This window comes from Gigantopelta aegis, chromosome 11 (genome assembly GCF_016097555.1).
Source record: "Gigantopelta aegis isolate Gae_Host chromosome 11, Gae_host_genome, whole genome shotgun sequence".
Classification (NCBI taxonomy): Eukaryota; Metazoa; Mollusca; class Gastropoda; order Neomphalida; family Peltospiridae; genus Gigantopelta; species Gigantopelta aegis.
Window position 1 is genome coordinate 25,103,159 of NC_054709.1, and position 20,622 is coordinate 25,123,780.

At 37.9% G+C, this 20,622-nt stretch overlaps 1 protein-coding gene across 1 annotated transcript in view; it reads right to left on the reverse strand.

Annotated features, from left to right (window-relative positions):
* Positions 1–9,410: 9,410 nt before the first annotated feature.
* The window catches only part of LOC121385168, a 30,762-nt gene continuing 19,550 nt past the window's right edge, over positions 9,411–20,622 (reverse strand). Inside the window, exon 5 of the mRNA XM_041515715.1 lies at positions 9,411–9,446. Within this exon, the coding sequence (XP_041371649.1) occupies positions 9,427–9,446 (20 nt within the window). The 3' untranslated portion in view covers positions 9,411–9,426. The remainder of the gene's footprint in view (positions 9,447–20,622) is intronic.

A 20,622-nucleotide genomic window follows, 5' to 3' on the forward strand; every position in this document is an offset into this window, starting at 1 on the left:
TAAAGTGCTCGCTTGATGCGTGGTCGGTTTGGGATTGATCCCTGTCAGTGGGCCCATTGGGCTATTTTTCGCTCCAGCCGGTGCACCATGACTGGTACATCAAAGGCCATGGTATGTGCTATCCTGTCTATGGGATGATGCATATAAAAGATCCCTTGCTGCTAATCGAAAAGAGTAGTCCATGAAGTGGCGACAGCGGGTTTACTCCCTCAATATCTATGGTCCTTAACCATATGTCTAATGCCATATAACCGTAAATAAAATGTGTTGAGTGCGTCGCTAAATAAATATTTCCTTCCTTCCTTCCTTCGAACTTATTTTGGTGCCTATATCCAATTAAGGTTCAAGCACGCTGTCCTGGGAACACACCGTAACTATCTGGGTTGTTTGTCCAGGACAGTGGGTTAGTTGTTAGTTAGATGTTAATGAGAGAGAGAGAGAGAGAGAGAAGATGGTGTAGTGGCCTTACACCTAACCACCGAGTCATTAAAACCACTCGAGGTGGGAGCAGGTACCAGGCTGCGAACCCTGTACCTACCAGCCTTATGCCCGATGGTTTAACCACGACACCACCGAGGGCAATAATGATGACAAATACATGACAATACCTATAAAATATTGCCTTAAACTTTATATATCACAGGTAACATTTGTTTTGTTTAACGACACCACTAGAGCACGTGGATTAATTAATTGTCGGCTACTGGATGAAGGAACATGTACACTGTTCTTGACGGTTCACTTTTCATGGGAAGGGCACTGAAAATAACAGTATTTCAAACCACAGCATGTCCTGCTTGACTCCCACCTGTCAAACTACATTGATAGTCAGGGGGCAGGAGGTAACTCAGTGGTAAAGCGCTCGCTTGATGCGCGGTCACGTTGGGATCGATTCCCCCTATTAGTGGGCCCATTGGTCTATTTCTCGTTCCATCCAGTGCAACACGACTGGTATATCAAAGGCCGTGGTATGTGCTACCCTGTCTGTGGGATGGTGCATATAAAAGATCCTTTGCTGCTAATCAAAAAGAGTAGCCCATGAAGTGGTGACAGCGGGTTTCCTCTCTCAATATCTGTGTGGTCCTTAAACACCAACCCCCCCCCCCCCCACACACACACACACACACACACACCAAGTCAGGCCACCGATCTTTTTAATCCAATTTAGTTTTACCCATAGTCATAAAAAATGTGAAAATGTCTTTGCTATACAGGGGACAGCATAAGGATAACTAACAGTAACAAATTTCTATCTTCTGCAATGAAACATCCCATTTTGGGCCTCAGATGGTTCAAAGCGGTGTAACACTGCCACTGACTAGTAGTTATTCAATTCAACCTTTGACCTGCAAGGTCAACTGGCCTGAGCCCAGCTGGTGTGGTCAGAGTGAGGGAATCTAACTGACCAGCAGGAAGTGTGTTCAACAGATGTGTAACCAATGCAAGGTGCCCTATGGAAGATTGCAACCCAACACATTCTTATGGACAAACCTTATGGTCTTGCCACAAATTACATTCCAGGCAAAGAAATTTACTGCCTCAGTGGCGCAGTGGTCAAGCCATTAGGTTTAAGGCTGGGAGGGAAAGACAGGATGTAGCCCAGTGATCCAGGATCGATTCCCCTTGGTGGGCCCATTAGGCTATTTCTCGTTCCAGCCAATGCATCATGACTGGTATATCAAAGGCCGTGGTATGTGCTATCCTGTCTGTGTGATGGTGCATATAAAAGATCTCTTGCTGGTAATTAAAAAAAGTAGGCCATGAAGTGGTGACAGCCATATAACTGTAGATAAATTGTGTTGAGTGTGTCGTTAAATAAAACATTTCCTAACTTTCCTAAGGCTGGGAGGTGCCGAGTTTATTGAAAGCCAGGCTGATTTTTGGCCCAGGCTGATTTTTGGCCCAAGTTAAAAAAAAATTCCTGAATATAGATATAGAGAATAATACATGAGTGGCCATTAGATACCATTTATCTCACAAGTTGTTTTAAAATGTATCTAACGAGCGAAAGCGAGTTTGTTATGTTTTTAAACAAGTTGTGAGATAAATGGTATCTATAGCAGACACGAATGTATTATTCTATTTCTTACATATCCTCAAAAACCAGGTTTTAAACAAATTTTAACTTCTTTTTTTAAACAAAAAGTTATTTACAGCTGTTGCACATGTAGCTGACTTATGCGTCACAGACACATGTATGTCAGGTTAACTATATGTCACAGTCTAATCAATGGAATAATCAATTTCCATCCTGTAGTTTTTTATTGGTACATGTAGTATGGCATTGGTGACCTGGTCATCACCTAGGAGCAGCCAGTCGTATGTCTCGATATTGTAAACACAGGTACATGTGTAAACAACCATGTGTAACCAAAAATAATGCACGCATGGTGTTCTCACCAACGGGTGTGTAAGAAAACTGCTTATTCATATTTGCATTAATACTTAGGGTTACAAACAAATCACAGCTTTTTCATATCCATTCAGAGCTTCTAGATTATGGTAGCCCCACTCCCATGGCTAGTGAATTTCAGTGTTGGGCCAGTAAATAACTACTATTGCCATGCCCAATGGCTAGCAGAGCTTCTAGATTATGGTAGCCCCACTCCCATGGCTAGTGAATTTCAGTGTTGGGCTAGTAAATAACTACTATTGCCATGCCCGATGGCTAGTAAAAAAAAAAAGTCAAATGCTACAGTTAAGTCTATTTTGTAAATATGAACAGGATAGCACACATACCACGGCCTTTGATGTACCAGTCGCAGTGCACTGGCTGGGCAACGGAAAATAAGACCTGCCACATGTTGTTTTGTTAAGTCTCCACTACACCACATAGATGAATAAATCTGCTATTGAATGGTTATATGGCATCAATCAATCTTCAGATACATTTTTCTTTTAGCAGCAATGGATCTTTTATATGTACTTTTCCACAAATAGTTACGTCACAATTACCAAATGTTTAACATGTAATAGCCAACGATTAATAAATCGATGTGCTCTACTGCTGTCATAAAACAAATCAAACTTTAAATAAAATAAAAGTTAACTTTTAGATCACTACATTAACAGAAGCACAAAATTTAACCACCTGTTTGGTTTTTTTTGGCTTTCACAATTTTGTCTACTAATATAAACTTAATTAGGATTTAGGAAACTATTTCTTGTAGTGTTGTAGAAAGAAAGAATTTAACAATGCACTCAACACATTTTATTTATGGTTAAATGGCATCAGACATATGGTTAAGGACCACACAGATATTGAGAGAGGAAACCCGCTGTCGCCACTTCATGAGTTACTCTTTTTGATTAGCAGCAAGGGATCTTTTATATGCACCATCCCACAGACAGGGTGGTACATACCACAGCCTTTGATATACCAGTCGTGGTGCACTGGCTGGAAGGAGAAATAGCCCAATAGTCATAGATCGATCGCGCATCAGGCGAACACTGTACCATGCTTTAAAATGGCTTTTCTATCCAATTCAAGGTTAAACTTTACAGATGTCACAGAAAAAAGAGAAAAATAAAATATTTTTAATATGAGATTTTGTTTTATGTAAGCACCCTTCACTTAAATTTTTATTAGTAGTGACGGGGATCGATCCTACACTGACTGCACATCGAGCGAGTGCTGTACCACTGGGCTACGCCCTGCACTCTGTAGCGTTGTAGAGGGTACGGAAAGTATTATATGTATGTTGTGATTAATAGGGTTTGAGTGTGTGATCATATAACTGGCTGCAAATTTCATGTTCGAGTACAATACCAAGTTATGTCCCTTCCAATTCTGTCATCCTTGGTGCACTAATGAATATATTTATGCCGTTACAAATTATTCTAGAATCAAAGGTCGGCAAGAAATGAAATCATGTTTTTAGCAACACCTCAGCACATTTTAAACCATGATGTTTGGTATTTGACACATTATGTTAACACAAGGCAGAGAGAGAGAGAGAGAGAGAGAGAGAGAGAGAGAGAGAGAGAGAGAGAGAGAGAGAGAGAGAGAGAGAGAGGGAGGGAGGGAGGGAGGGAGGGAGGGAGGGAGAGAGAGAGAGGGAGGGGAGGGGGAGGGGAGGGTGGGGGGAGGGGAGGGGGAGGGGAGGGAGGGAGGAAACAAGAAAACCTACATCTTTTTATGTACCCAAAGTGTAGTATTGGTAGGGAGGGGGGAGGGACAATTGAAGTTCCCCCGAGTTGAGTGATCTACGACCAAACCAATCCTAAAGTTGTTTTGTTTAACACCACCACTTGAGCACATTTATTATTCATTGACTATTGGATCTCAAACAACTGGTTAATTTTTGACTTGTCATCATACAGGAAACCTGCCATTTATCTATTAGCAGCTAGAGATCTTTTATATACACTTTCCCACAGACAGGACAGTACACACCATGGTCTATGATATTACCAGCCATGATACACTGGTTGGAATCAAATGAAGAATAAAGAAGAAGGTATTTTTGGCAATCCGACACATTTTGTTAGGGAAAATGTAACAAAATTTAATTTTTGTTACCAATATATGGAGAAATGGAGGTGCTAAGTTCTGGTTTTATTTTACAAGCTAACTGCAGTTTAACTTACAATATTCATTCCTTAAAATTCTTCACCAACTAGAGCTGGGTGGTATACCGTATATACCATTTGGTACTGGTATCAATACCAATTTACCGTACTGAGCAAATTTCAAAATACCAAAATTTTGGTATTCAAAAATGTACTAAAAATATATCTAACGAACACAACATGGGTTGGGTATAAATCAGACAACAGTCTTATGTATATAGTTTAATTTTATTTAGACCAAAATTAGTGGGTGAGCCATAACTCAAGCATGCATGTAAAGCTGAGTCTACCGAAAATACCGCTCGATATTGGTATTGATATTGTCAATACCAAATACCATACCGATACCGAGGTAAATCACTCATAAATACCGATATCAATACCAAACCACAAATTTTAATACCGCCCATCTCTATAGCTAACATGTAGTATTATCTTTTACCATTTGGTGGCAAAAAAACAACTCTCATTACACAATTCTCAAATTAATTATCTCTACATAATTTCTTTGCCAAGCTGAATTTAAATTTGGCAGTGTAGGAAAGGATAGCTTAAACCCTCGTCTTGCACTATAAACCAATCATGATGAAATAGTCATTTTTATTCTTCTTTCTCAAATCTCCCTAATAAATTTTAATCAAAAACAGACACAGACAGACAATCGGACTGAACGTACAATTTGACCACCAAGTGGTTGGTGATACAAAGCAGCAAAAGTTCATTAACCTGGTCTTTTGATTGTGCCACCTTCGCCAGTTACCAAGTTAGTAATACGTATTAAATAGCATTCACAGAAATGAAGTTACGTCACAACACAATCACTGCACAATCCCGTCACGTCATCGAATACAACGATCAAAACCCCCATTAGGCCGGGTGACTTGGCGTTGCTCGGTCCAAGGGTTGTCGGACAAATCGCCCAATAAAGTCATTGGTTTTCATCCCAGAAAGAAGTATAGCCCACACAATGGCTAATGCCCATTAGGTGATAACAGGTGTGTGGGACTGTGTAATGGGTTGGGTAACTGCCTCAGATCTCCACTGGGTCATGTTTTCAGAGTTATGTAACGCGACACGCCATTATGGAACGTCTTGCATAACACCTTCACTTTCTCTGGGTTAATTACGCCAGGTTGTTGACCTGCAGCACTCACCTGGTTCAGGTATGTCATATATATATATATATATATATATATATATATAGTCACATGCCCCAGGTATGCCATGTCACAACGGTTATAACCCTGTTATGAGAAATAATATCATATACAACATCTACATGTGAGACTACAATGCCAGCACTTCCATATTTCCAGGGAGCGTTTTGTTCAGTATTCATTTGCTACACGCGTTTGAGAGATCCCTACACAATTTTAAAACATGATACAGTGCTTGCTAATCAATATAGAAATATTGCTATTTGTAAATTTTTCGCTGAACGTAAAAATTATGTCCTCAAGGAATGTAATACCTGATGATGTCATTTTATATTGGTAATGTGTCTTACTGAGCGTTATTGTTTTAACCCCCAAAAAAAAATTCAAAAAAAAATATTAACTTTTAATGTTATTAGTAAGTATGTTTCAAATTTAATTATAAGTATTGTCTGTTATTTGTTTTACCTGGCTATGAACAAAACAAAAATCATCTGAAAATGGCTTTACTGATGAACAGAAAAGAAATAACAGATAATCCTTAAATACAGATCTGTTACATGTACATTTGCAGATTAACCTTAAAGGGACAGACCCTAGTTTCAAGCCGTGAAAATTAACACTAAATTTAGTTAATCTACAAACCTGTCAAACATTTTGATAAAGTTACAATTGGGTGAAACATGAGTCACTTTGAAATGGTGAAATACCCTCTAAAAATAGACTAAAACTCGACTCCATAACTGTTACTTCTCAGACGCATGTGCGTTTTAAAAAATATGAGAAATGCATTTTGTGATATTAAAAACACCAGGATGACCAACAACACTTCGAATGTATGGAAATTGATAATCTAAACAATAAAATATAAGTAAAGTATGATTTAAGTTATCAAAAACGGTTATAATAGTCAAAAATATGCTTTAGTGTTTAAAAACTAGGGTATGTCCCTTTAAGGTTGGTTAGTTTCAAGGGCTGGAACTAGGTTGTGCAACTTTTAAGATATAGTCAAGGATCAGCCATTTTAAACTAAAAGTAATAGTAACAAAAAAAAAAACAATACATTTTTTTAACAATATATTCCCATACATAGTTTTATTTTTAACATGAGTGTTCTAATGAATAATAAAAGTAGAAAGGTTTAAATAAGTGTGGCTATTTTACATAATAATTAAAGAACAATCATAGCAACTACATGCAATACTAAAAACAGGTTCAGTAAACAAAAAAACTATTTTAGATAAAATTAAAAACAAATACATAGTAGCAATTAGAGAATTAAAATATTTTGTTCATTAAAGGCATATTGTCACAGACCACCGACCTATTTAATGGTCTATCAAAGTATTACCTGAACAAAAATAATTTGATTTGTCCCTAAATGTACTTTATTCAACCATCTTCATAACCACCATACTCCATTTATTAATGATACTTTGTAAAAATAATTGAATTATGGCAATGGTCCATAACTCAAAAACTAAAATTGCCTTGAGGGTTGACATGGATTTCATTCCATCATGGTTTAGTTAAAGTGATGCGATAGCTAGATTTGTTTTCCAACAATTAATGCAATGTTTATTTATTATCCATTTTTAGAGAAATAAGGTCCTTAAATCTGTGACAGTATGCCTTTAAACGAGAAGAACTATTTTACGTAATATTCAATACTAATTCATACTGCAAAATTACGAGAGATCTCGGTTAACTACAGGAAGTGATCCTCTGCAGTGTTACCTTGCCCACGGTTACACCTGATAGATATAGGTCATAACTTGTTATAAATTACATCACCAAGCAGCCATTTATCAAGTTTTGAATGACAAAACCACTTGACAGCTATGTGAAAACTCGTTGGAATGGAAGGAATGAAATGTTTTATTTAACGACGCACTCAACACATTTTATTTATGGTTATATGGCGTCGGACATATGGTTAAGGACTACACAGATATATGAGAAAGGAAACCTGCTGTCGCCACTTCATAGGCTACTCTTTTCGATTGGCAGCAAGGGATCTTTTATATGAACCATCCCACAGACAGGATAGTACATATCACGGCCTTTGTAACACCAGTTGGGGAGCACTGGTTTGAATGAGAAATAGCCCAATAGTCCTAGATCGATCGCGCATCAGGCAAACGCGGTATCATGCTTTAAAATGGCTTTTCTATCCAATTCAAGGTTAAACTTTACAGATGTCACATAAAAAAAGAGAAAAATAAAATATTTTTAATGAGATTTAGTTTTATGTAAGCACCCTTCACTTAAATTTTTATTAGTAGTGACTTAAGAAAATGATGTTAGAATGACAAACTATCTCAAACTTACATTTTTAACATTAAGTTTCTCAAAGCATCTACTATTCATAGGATATTAAACGACCGTCCCATTTCGTATCATTTATATGTCCTGATAGAATTAATTTTCAATGAAAATTATTTCATGAGGGACATAAACCTGATATGAAATGGTAGCCTGTTTAATATCCTATTTATTACCCATATTCAATTTCAGTTTATATGGCTGAACTCATTTGATTAACGTTCCAGTAAAGTCTAATGAACCAAGGGGCAAGACGTAGCTCAGAGGTACAGCACTCGATTACTGCGCAGTTGGTCTGGGATCAATCCCCGTCAGTGGGCCCATTGGGCTAGTTCTCATTCCAGCCAGTGCACAACGATTGGTATATCACAGGCTGTGGTATGTTCTATCCTGTCTGCGGGATGGTGCATATTAAAGACCTCTTGCTGCTAATCGAAAAGAGTAGCCCGTGAAGTAGCGACAGCTGGTTTCCTCTCTATATATCTGTGTGGTCTTTAACCAGATGTCTGACAACATTAACCATAAATAAAATGTGTTGAGTGTGTCGTTAAATAAAATATTTCCTTTCCTTTCCTTTCCTATACATTATGTCATTCTAATGTTTTCAGTACATACACTATGCAGCATCTCAAACAAATTGTATTAAAGGGACATTCCCGAGTTTGCTATTTTGTAAGATGTTTCCGACTAATAACATATTTCTACCATTAAACTTATGTATTAAATATATTTTCTTGTTTAGAATATCAGTGTCTGTATAGTCAATGTGTTTCTGGTCGTCTTAATATTTGTAAGAAGCCCAAACTTGATTTTGTCTTAAAATAATTTCGTACGTACGAAAAATAATATTTTAGGAAATAAAATTAAATTTAATGTAGTACAAATATTAGAATAATTAGAAACACATTTAATATACAGTCACTAATATTTTATGCACAAAAATATATTTGATATGTAATTACAATCGTTAAAAAAGTCTCTGTTAGTCGATAACATCTTAACATCTTACAAATTGCAGCAAACTCAGGAATGTCCCTTTAATATTCAAGAGAAAAATCATACTCCGATACTGGGCCAAAGTTATGACATACATTACTAAAAAGAAAGAAAGAAATGTTTTATTTAACGACGCACTCAACACATTTTATTTACGGTTATATGGCATCAGACATATGGTTAAGGACCACACACATTTTGAGAGGAAACCCGCTGTCGCCACTATATGGGCTACTCTTCCGATTAGCAGCAAGAGATCTTTTATTTGTGCTTCCCACAGGCAGGATAGCACAAACCATGGCCTTTGTTGAACCAGTTATGGATCACTGGTCGGTGCAAGTGGTTTACACCTACCCATTGAGCCTTGCAGAGCACTCACTCAGGGTTTGGAGTCGGTATCTGGATTAAGCAGTTTTAACTTTACTTTATTATGAAAATAACCTTCAAAGCTTGTCAGCTTGTCTGTTTTTCCACCTGGTTTTGGGTGAAGGACAAGGAAACAGATCCAACAACATGTTTTTAAAAAATCTAGCGGATGTTTTGCTGACTTGCATGAGATAACTTTTAAAAGAAACACATAGATGGAAAAAGTAAAATTACAAAATCATCAGAGAATCTTTTCCAACAGACAGGACAGCACATACCACATCATTTGGTCAGTTTTTTAAAAGAAACACTTAGATAGAACAAGTAAAAATACAGAATCAGATAATCTTTCCCACAAACAGGACAGCACATACCACATCATTTGCTGTCTTTTAAAAGAAATACTTAGATGAAAAAACTAAAAACTAAAAATACAGAATCATCAGAGGATCTTTCCACCACAGAACAGCACATACCAGATCATTTAATATAAATGCTAAACTTAAAACTTAATAATAATATTGGCTTTGGCCTATTTGCCAATTACAGTACAATATATATTTGATAGTCAATAAATAGTTTAAACCCAGTGCTAGGCTAAATGTTATGTGGATACTTAAATTTTGCTAACAAAATGAAAATTCTCGTACAAAATCATTCAAAATATTCCTCTTTTTTTTACACACAACAGTTTAAATTATTGGAAGTTAAATTGTTTAAAAAAATAAATTAAAAAAGCATTTAAAAAAAAGTCTTACCTCCAAATTGCTGTGCAAAAGAATTAGACACACCATAGGAGAAGGGGGATCCAATGCCCATGGGGGAGTTAATGTGGGCGCTCAGTGCAGCACCCCCACAGTAGTTCTGTAGGAATTCTATTCCGGTTGGATCCATTCTGAATGCTTGCCGTCAGAAACATGCCCCTCACACCCGACACTCACTACAAACTGAATCCGTGCTGGCTTTTTCCAACCCTCTTTTATAAAACTTCCCCGTTACAATCTCATCCCATTCACCATTGTGAGCGGAACACTGGCACTCTGCATGAATGTTCAAAATAGTTTTGAATGACCACCGGTCACTGCAACTGACCAGTAATTGAAGATATATTTAGCACTCGACTGTAATGTGGAGGCCCCGTTTGGGTGGTGGAGAGTATTAGGTAACTGCCATGTGTTATTACTGTGTGATGTCATGGCACAGGATAAATTAAGCTGTTACTTGACTACATAACCGGTCTCCGTGGTATAGGTGGTTGAGCCACTGGACTGAAGGCTGGTAGGTACTGGGTTCACATCCCGGTACCAGCTCCCACCCAGAGCGAGTTTAATGAGTCGTTGAGTTGATATTACTTGACCACATAACCGGCCTTGGTGGTGTAGTGGTTAAGCCTTTGGACTGAAGATTAATAGGTACTGGGTTCACATCCCAGTACCAGCTCCCACCCAGAGTGAGTTTAATGACTCAATAACTGACTGAAGATCGATAGGTACTGGGTTCACATCCCAGTACCAGCTCCCAGAGTGAGTTTAATGACTCAATAACTGACTGAAGATTGATAGGTACTGGGTTCACATCCCAGTACCAGCACCCAGAGTGAGTTTAATGACTCAATAACTGACTGAAGATTGGTAGGTACTGGGTTCACATCCAGGTACCAGCTCCCACCCAGAGTGAGTTTGAGTGTAAGTTGGAGCAAGGCCACTACACTGAGTTCTCTCTCACTAACAACTAACCCAGATAGCTGAGGTGTGTGCCCAGGACAGCATGCTTGAACCTTAATTGGATATAAACATTATAATAAGTATAAAGAACCATGTGTATATGGTGGCATGTATAGCTCAGTTATAACTCTTTGGATTGAAGTAATGCGGGGACACCGGTTCAATACCTCCAGGTGGACTCATTGGGTATTGCCTATTCCTGCATTTTTTTATTTCATTTCAACTTATTTTCGTGCTTATATCCAATTAAGATTCAAGCATGCTGTCCTGGGCACACACCTCAGCTATCTGGGTTGTCTGTCAAGGACAGTGGGTTACATGTAGTTGGTTAGTGGTTCGTGACAGTGAAGAACTCGCTCTGGGTTGGAGCCGGTATCGGGCTGCGAACCCTGTACCTACTAGCCTGTAGTCCGATGACTTGACCACTGCACCACAGAGGCCGGTTATTCCTGCAAGTGCTCCATGACTAGTAGATCAAAGGCTGTGGTATGTGTTGTCTTGTCTGTGTGAAAGTGCATTTTAAAGCAGTCTTGCTATTTATGGCTATGTATATGAAGTGACTTTTCTCTTATATGTAGCATTCCAGCCAGTGTACCACAAATTATATATCAAAAGCCATGGTATGTGCTATCTTGTCTGTGGGATGGTGCATATAAAAGATTCCTTGCTACTAATGGAAAAATGTAGTGGATTTCCTCTGACTATGTCAAAATTACCAAATGTTTGACATCCAATAGCTGATGATTAATAAATCAATGTGCTCTAGTGGTGTCATTAAACTGTTTTAACTTATATGTAGAGAACTTGTATGACTGCTTAATACTTTTCAAGAAAATACAAGACATTTCATACACAATTTGTATAAATGAATAATGAATGAATGATTAGCAATACCCCATCATGAAAACCACAAACTATTTGGTACCAAAACTAGTTATGCAAGTATGTATGAAAGAAGCATCTACTGCTATAACAAACCTGTAATTTTCATCAAGCCGAGAATCAATTTTAACAAATTTGCAATTTAAAACACACATTAAAACCAGAATCACTGCCAACACACACTGAAAATTAATTTTCTAAATATATGCAATATGTTACCGACACATGTCAAATAGCCCTGTAATTTATTCACAGTCTCATATATCTGCTGTACATTTTACGACTTGCTGCCATTAAAGTTTTCAGCTCCAACAGTCAGCATAATTTATGTGAATTCCCGCTGTTAATTACCCACTTTATGGTCGTGTTAACACACTACAGTAACCAGATTGCTAAATAATCAATTTCCTTCCAGTGAGATAAATACTCAAAAATTAAACATGAAGACGACAAAGATTAAAAGGAAGGAAGGAAATGTTTTATTTAACGACGCACTCAACACATTTACGGTTATATGGCGTCAGACATATGGTGATGAACCACACAGATATTGAGAGAAGAAACCCACTGTCGCCACTTCATGGGCTACTCTTTTCGATTAGCAGCAAGGGATCTTTTATATGCACCATCCCACAGACAGGATAGTACATAGCACGGCCTTTGATACACCAGTCGTGGTGCACTGGTTAGAACGAGAAATAGCACAATGGGCCCACCAATGGGGATCGATCCTACATAGACGTCCCAACCTCATAGTAAGAAGTTTGTCTTGTTTAACGCCACCACTAGAGCACATTGATTTATTAATCATCGGCTATTGGATGTCAATCATATGGTAATTTTGACACAGAGTAAACCCGCTACATTTTTCCATTAGTAGCAAGGCATTTTTGTATATGCGCCATCCCAGACAGGACAGCACATACCACAGCCTTTGATATACCAGTCAAGCAAGTGCTTTACTATTAAAATAGTAAGAGCATGAGGTTCCCATGCATGCACATTCAAGAAATATCAGTACCCTTCCTAAATAAGACTATAAAAATCCCTGCTACTCTGAATATGGGCAATGGCCAGATGAGTTCAAACATTTAGCAAAAATAACACCCTAAAAGGGCCTTTTGCTGAGCATTACCCGACTGTCACATGATATAATCTTAAACAGGTCCGATGAGACTGCTACAAACATTTGTCTCGTATAAAGAGAATGACTCGATCAATAGCAGATGAACAAGTGTCAAAACATTTAAAATAACCTGCAGTAGCGACATTTCCATCAGGTCTGAATGCTGGCGATAACCGGACGATGTTATGATGCAACGTGCACAAGCACCTGCTTAGGTGACACTCGCATGTAGCAATTAATACACAGAAAAACCCATCGAAAAATAGACATGCCATGAAGCAAATCAACTGTTACAAACACCGGTTCATTGTTGCAGTGGTAGAAACATTAGCGTTAAAATTTCATAATCATAGTCAATGAAGTATATTTTAATGACTTCTTTATTACGTAGCCGGAGAAATGCAATGTCCAGGCACCTGCTTTTAAGATGGTGCGGTAATTTCAGTGGAGGAATTCACAAAAATAGACATGCCAACAGTGTGACAATACACTTGACACATGGATAACTGACAAACCTTTGAACAAACGAGTTTAAAATTAACCTCACTGTAATCTTTCAGGTGCTTCACTGTTAAAGGAAAGGAATGTTTGTATAACAACACCTCAGCACATTTTTGAACTACCATTATTAGGGACATCTGTAGGTAGTACTAAACCAAATAACTTCTGGTTGGGTCAAAGTTTGAGGTGCACCCAACTTTTGATAGAAAAGTGAACACCACAAGTCCTGTGATTGGTTATAAATGTGTGTGTGTTGGTTGTAAAAACAATTAGTTTCATCTGGCTAAAAATGTATGCAATTTTATTTCATCTAGTACCACTGTGTCAAGTAGCCTTGTGCTTGGAACATGTATGGGTGTACCTGTAAAAAAAAGTATTCAAAGTTTGTGCGGAACTAGGGTAGTCATAGACGCTACCCGTTATCTCAGAAATGAGCAACTTGACACCCACTTTTTTGTGATTCACTTTAAGGATGAGGAGTGGTAGTATTTATATCCTTGGTGTTTATGTCGATTGATACGTTGCAGGTAGGGAGTTTTAGCCACATGTTACTATTGTCATCTATTGGATTTGATTTGGTAATATACACCCTGTAGACACTAGTTTAAAATTAACCTCACTGTAATCTTTCAGGTGCTTGACTGTTAAAGGAAAGGAATGTTTGTGTAACGACACCTCAGCACATTTTTAAACTGCTGTTGTATAACAGAAAAAATATCTGCTGATATCATATACATATGTAGCTACACCTACTGAAAAGGTATGTTTTTGTTTAACGAATCCACCAGAGCACAGCGATTTAATAATATCAGCTATCCGATGTTAAAACATTTCATACACATGTAAATCTGACACACACATGTATTAAGAAGAAACCCACTACATTTTTTTCCATTACTAGGAAAAGATATATTTGTACTTGTACACAGTGTGTATATGCACTGGTTGGGAACTTGGGATGAGAATTTTTTTTTTTAATTTGATAATGGGTTCACCGAGGAGATTTGATCCATCAATCCTATGAATATGTTATGGGTATGATTCAATTATAATTATGTGAACTTTTTGCAATGGGATGGATGAACAGTTTATTTTGGACCAACTACTGATGAAAGGCATCTATTGGAGAAGGTGATTTTCCTGTGGTTTCAGAATATAGACAAATTATTTGATTTATTTGTATCACAGTGACCTAGTAATTATATGTGACACACCACCATCCAAAGTTGTTCCTACATGAAGCAAGGAAATGTTTTCTTTAACAACACACTCAACACATTTTATTTACGGTTATATGGTGTAAGACATATGGTTAAGGGCCACACAGATATTGAGAGAGGAAACCCACTGTCCCACTTCATGGGCAACTCTTTTCACTTAGTAGCAAGGGATCTTTTATCCCTTGCTACTCCTTATAACCTTTGTTACACCAGTTGTGAAGGACTGGCTGGAACAAGAAATAGGCCAATGGGTCCACCATCGGGGATCGATCTTACACTGACCACACATCAAGTGAGCACTTTACCACTGGGTTACTTCCCGCCCGAAAGATATGAAAAGGGCTCCATTACATGTACATGTGGTATAACTGAAGAGTTCAGGTGCAAAACACGATATAAACCATTATCTTTCTTTTTTTAGTTAAACTTAAAGCCATTATTGTATGTCAGTAAGGGCTAATCGTAGGCCCGCTGATTTGCTGCAAAACAAGATTGATCCTTATGAAATTGTATTGGGTAAATCCCGTTTTTTAAAATCAAAACGCGATATACGCCAATTAAAAAAGTCATTTTTACTGAAAATGAAAAATTGATATATCGCGTTTTGCGCCTAAACTCTTCAACTACGGTATTAGCCAGTAAAATAGGTCTATACACAGGGTTTTATTTTTACACACACCACACAGAGTAACAGTCTTGTTATTTTGTTTAACACGACTTCTAGATTACAGCAGTCCCACTCATTTGGCTAGTGATATTCAATGCGGGGCTAGTAAATAACTACTATTGCCATGCCTGATGGCCAGTAAAAAAAATTGGTAAAATGTTGTAGTCTGTTTTGTAAATATGAATATCCTGCTCCCACCATCACCACCCAATGTTAGTGCTTTTAAGCTCTATCTCCCTCTTTAGGTGACATATCTGATTATTACATAAAGTTGTATTAACATAAAGTAAAGTAGGGCTAGTGAATTTTTTTATCACGGCTAGTAAATTAAAACAAGAGTACAGGTGAGGTACATGATACGCGATATATCTACATTAATGAATATGTTACAGATATGATGAAAGTTTAACTGTATGAAATGTTTGCAATGGGATGGATGAACAGTTTGTTTTGGACCAACTACTGATGGTACTGTATCCATTGGAGAAGGTGATTTTCCTATTATGTTCAGAATATAGACAAATTATTTCACTTATTTGTACCAAAGTGACCTAGTAATTGTATGTGACACACCACCATCCAAAGTTGTTCCTACATGAAGAAAGGAAATGTTTTATTTATCGACAGACTCAACTCATTTTATTTATGGTTAAATGGCGTCAAACATATGGTTTAGGACTACATAGATATTGAGAAAGGAAACCTGCTGTCACCACTTCATGGGCTAAACTTTTCGTTTGGCAGCAAGGGATCTTTTATATGCATTATCCCCCAGACAGGGTAGTACATACAACGGCCTTTGGTATACCAATCGTGGTGCACTGGCTGGAACGAGAAATAGCCCAATGGGCCCACTGACGGGGATCGATCCCAGACTGACCGCGCATCAAGCGACCGCTGTACCACTGAGCTATGCCCCACCCCCAAAAACTAGCAATTAGTGTTTAATGTTTAAAAATTGTATAATGATCTCTGAACCGTGTCTGACGAATTCTGACGCGATACTGAACAAAATTATCCCTGTCATTATGTTAATATTGTACATTTCTCCCCATAATCAAAGTTAGGGGAGCAATTGATCACTTCTCTCAATTGTTTTCACTTCAAGGTCTGCAAGGGCCATTTTAAATTCACTTTCCCCATAAGTAGGACAATACATATCAAAGCTTTTGATATACTAGTTACGGAGCACTGACTGGGTCAGAAATCATTTTTTAAATTACATTTCCCGATAAGCAGGACAATACATACCAAAGCTTTTGATATACTAGTTACAGAGCACCGACTGGGTCATTAAACACCATATTCCATCAAGGGTGATAATGATTAGTTCACTTCAGGTGATCTCTGAGCTACATGCATATTGTGTCTCGCTTCAACTTTAAATAATTAATGTGTTAATTACTGTTAATGTTGTAGCACTGTAATAAGATGACATAACTTGCTTTGATCTTGTGGTGGTGGTGAAATAAATATTTAAATAATGATCAATATTCATAATGGTGGGGTTCTAGATACACTGAGGGCTCAGGGAGGGAGGTGGGGGGGGGGGGGGGAGATGTGATCCTGTCAAATTTCTTAGTATAAAGGATGAAAGCAGGGATGTGATATGGATTTTTTAACAACAAGTTAGTTTGTTTTGTTTAAAGAGACCACTAGAATACACCGATTTATTAATCATCGGCTATTGGATATCAACCATTTGGTCATTCAGACTAAGTCCCATAGAGGAAGAAGGAAGGAAGGAAATGTTTTATTTGACACGCTCAACACATTTTATTTACGGATATATGGCATCGGACATATGGTTAACAATCACACAGATATTGAGGGATGAAACCCACTTTCTCAACTTCATGAGCTACCTCTTTTCCATTAGCAGCAAGGGATCTTTTATATGCACCATCCCATAAACAGGATCGCACATACCATGGCCTTTGATGTACCAGTCGTGGTTCCCTGCGAGGAAACGTAGTACATTTTAACATTAGTAGAAAGGAATGTTTTATATGCACCATTCCCAATGCCCACTGCATGGCTGGAACAAGAAATAGCACACTTCCTTCACTAACCACTAACAACTAACCCACTGTCCTGGACAGATGGCCCAGATAGATGTGTGTCCCCAGGACAGCGTGCTTGAACCTTAATTGGATATAAGCACAAAAATAAGTTGAAAGGAAACGTAATGCACTACGATATTATAAAACTGTCGTAGGCTATGATCTCACTATGACACACGGCATAGTGACTTTATAGTCTACAGCAGTTTTACGATATTGTGGTGCTAAAGTAGCTTAGAAAAATTGGCCCCATTTCAGATCAAATTCAGTCTATTTATAGTAAAAAGTACTTCATGCCGAACTGCTATTCAAGTCAGATAGAAAAAAAAAAAAAACATTGAAGAATACATCCTTGTGAAAAGCAAAACATGAAGAAAAAAAGAGTAAAAATGTATACACATTTAGTTTTTCAAGTACCAGTAAATATTTTATGAAGTCTGGAAAAAAAGGTAGTGTTTGGACAGTTCAGTTTCTGCATAAAATTGCACTGCTTAAAACTATTAAAACTTAAATATGGTAGGAGGACATATTTCTTTTAAACGACATTCTTGACTATAGCTTTGTAATGTTTCTGGAATATATAGCAGTGGCGGATCCAGAAATTCAATTTAGGGGCACCCCAATGACATGAGGCAGAATGACAAGGGAACTTTGGGGGATGGTTTGGAGGGGGATCGTAAAAAATGTTTTAATCAATTTATAATAAAATTATAACTGTCGCAAAATTTAGGGGGGCCCCCCCTGCCCTTAGGCCACCACCCCTAGATCCGCCTCTGCAGAGCATTTTTAACCTTTCTACGTCTGGCTGGAACACCACAGGCTTCTGAAAATTGTGAGAGGAGTGATAGTTTTCTTCTTGCGTAGCCAGGGGCGGATCCAGGAATTTTAGCGGGGGGGGGGTCCAGTCTCGAGCCTTTGAAGGCCCCCCCCCCCCGATAGGAAATTTTCATAGTTGAAGATAGCTTTAGATGGATTTGAAGTATATTCCCATTATCAGCGGGGGGGGGGGGGGGGGGGGGTCCAGACCCCTCAACTATCAGAGGCCTTTAACATGGAAGGATTGAGTCTTTTTGTGACATCAAACAGCACAGCGACGTGAAGAGCGTTGTCACATCCACAACGTAATTAAACTGATGGCAATCTGCCCATTGTCACAGTAAATGTACTGTACATTATGTACATATTAATTACATTTTTGCTAAGAATTTCAGTCATTAAATGGACATATTAATTACATTTTCTTGGTAAGAATTTCAATGCTATTTAATGTACATATTAATTACATTTTTGCTAAGAATTTCAGTCATTAAATGGACATATTAATTACATTTTCTTGCTAAGAATTTCAATGCTATTTAATGTACATATTAATTACATTTTTTTTCTACTAACAATTGAAGAAAGAAAGAAAGAAATGTTTTATTTAAGGTAGTACTAAACCAAATAACTTCCGGCTGGGTCAAAGTTCGAGGTGCACCCAACTTTTGATAGAGAAGTGAACACCACAAGTCCTGTGATTGGTTATAAATGTGAGTGTGTTGGTTGTAAAAAATAATAATTTTATCTGGGTAAAACAAATATGCAATTTTATTTCATCTAGTACCAATGTGTCAAGTTGCCTTGTGCTTGAAACATGTATGGGGTACCTGTCAAAAAAAAGTACTCGAATTTTGTGCGGAACTAGGGTAGTCATAGACGCTACCCGTTATCTCAGAAACGAGCAGCTTGACCCCCATTTTTTTCTGATTCACTTTAAGTGTGAGGGGTGGTAGTGTTTATATCTGTGGTGTTTATGTCGGTTGATACGTTGCAGGTAGGAGTTTTAGCCACATATGTTACTATTGTCGTCTATGGGATTTGATTTGGTACTATACACCCTGTAGACACTAGTTTAAAATTAACCTCACTGTAATCTTTCAGGTGCTTGACTGTTAAAGGAAAGGAATGTTTCTGTAACGACACCTCAGCACATTTTTAAACTGCTGTTGTATAACAGAAAAAATATCTGCTGATATCATATACATATGTAGCTACACCTACTGAAAAGGTATGTTTTTGTTTAACGAAACCACCAGAGCACAGCGATTTAATAATATCAGGTATCAGATGTTAAAACATTTCATACACACATACACAACGCACTCAACACATTTTATTTACGGTTATATGGTGTCAGACATATGGTTATGGACCACACAGATTTTGAGAGCAAACCCGCTGTCGCCACTACATGGGCTACTCTTCCAATTAGCAGCATGGGATCTTTTATTTGCGCTTCCCACAGGCAGGATAGCACAAACCATGGCCTTTGTTGAACCAGTTATGGAACACTGGTCAGTGCAAGTGGTTTACACCTACCCATTGAGCCTTGCGGAGCACTCACTCAGGGTTTGGAGTCCGTATCTGAATTAAAAATCCCATGCCTCGACTGGGATCCGAACCCAGTACAACGTTTTAAATTCTAACTTAGCTAATAAGATGTTTTTGAAATGAAACTAAAAATTCTCAATGTTTGGTAAAACAACACTAAAATTCCCAATGTCAAAGACATTGGTGTCAAGTCAAATTTTAGAAATAAACCCCTGGTAAATTATTAACAGTCAGAAACATACGACACACATGTAAAAATTGATACATAGAACATAGACAAGGGTGTGCCTTTAAACACAGTAGTGTCAAGACATTTTCTGTCACCTCAGTCTGTATAGACTTTTTGCACTATTGAATCAGTTACTAGGTTAGTAATACATGCAGACATACAGAGAAAACCCACTACTTTTTGCTATTAGTAGCTAGAATAGCACATACATATACCACAACCTTTAATATACCAGTCGTGGTGAACTGACTGGGATGAGAAATAGCCCAATCGGTTCACCGACTTGGATTAATCCCAAATCGACCGTGCATCATCAAGTCAATGCTTTATCACTGAGCTACTCCCCCCCACCCCTTTGTGGTGTACTGGCTAGAACTAAAACAGCCCAATGTGTCCACCAACGGGGATTGATCCTAGACCGACCGCA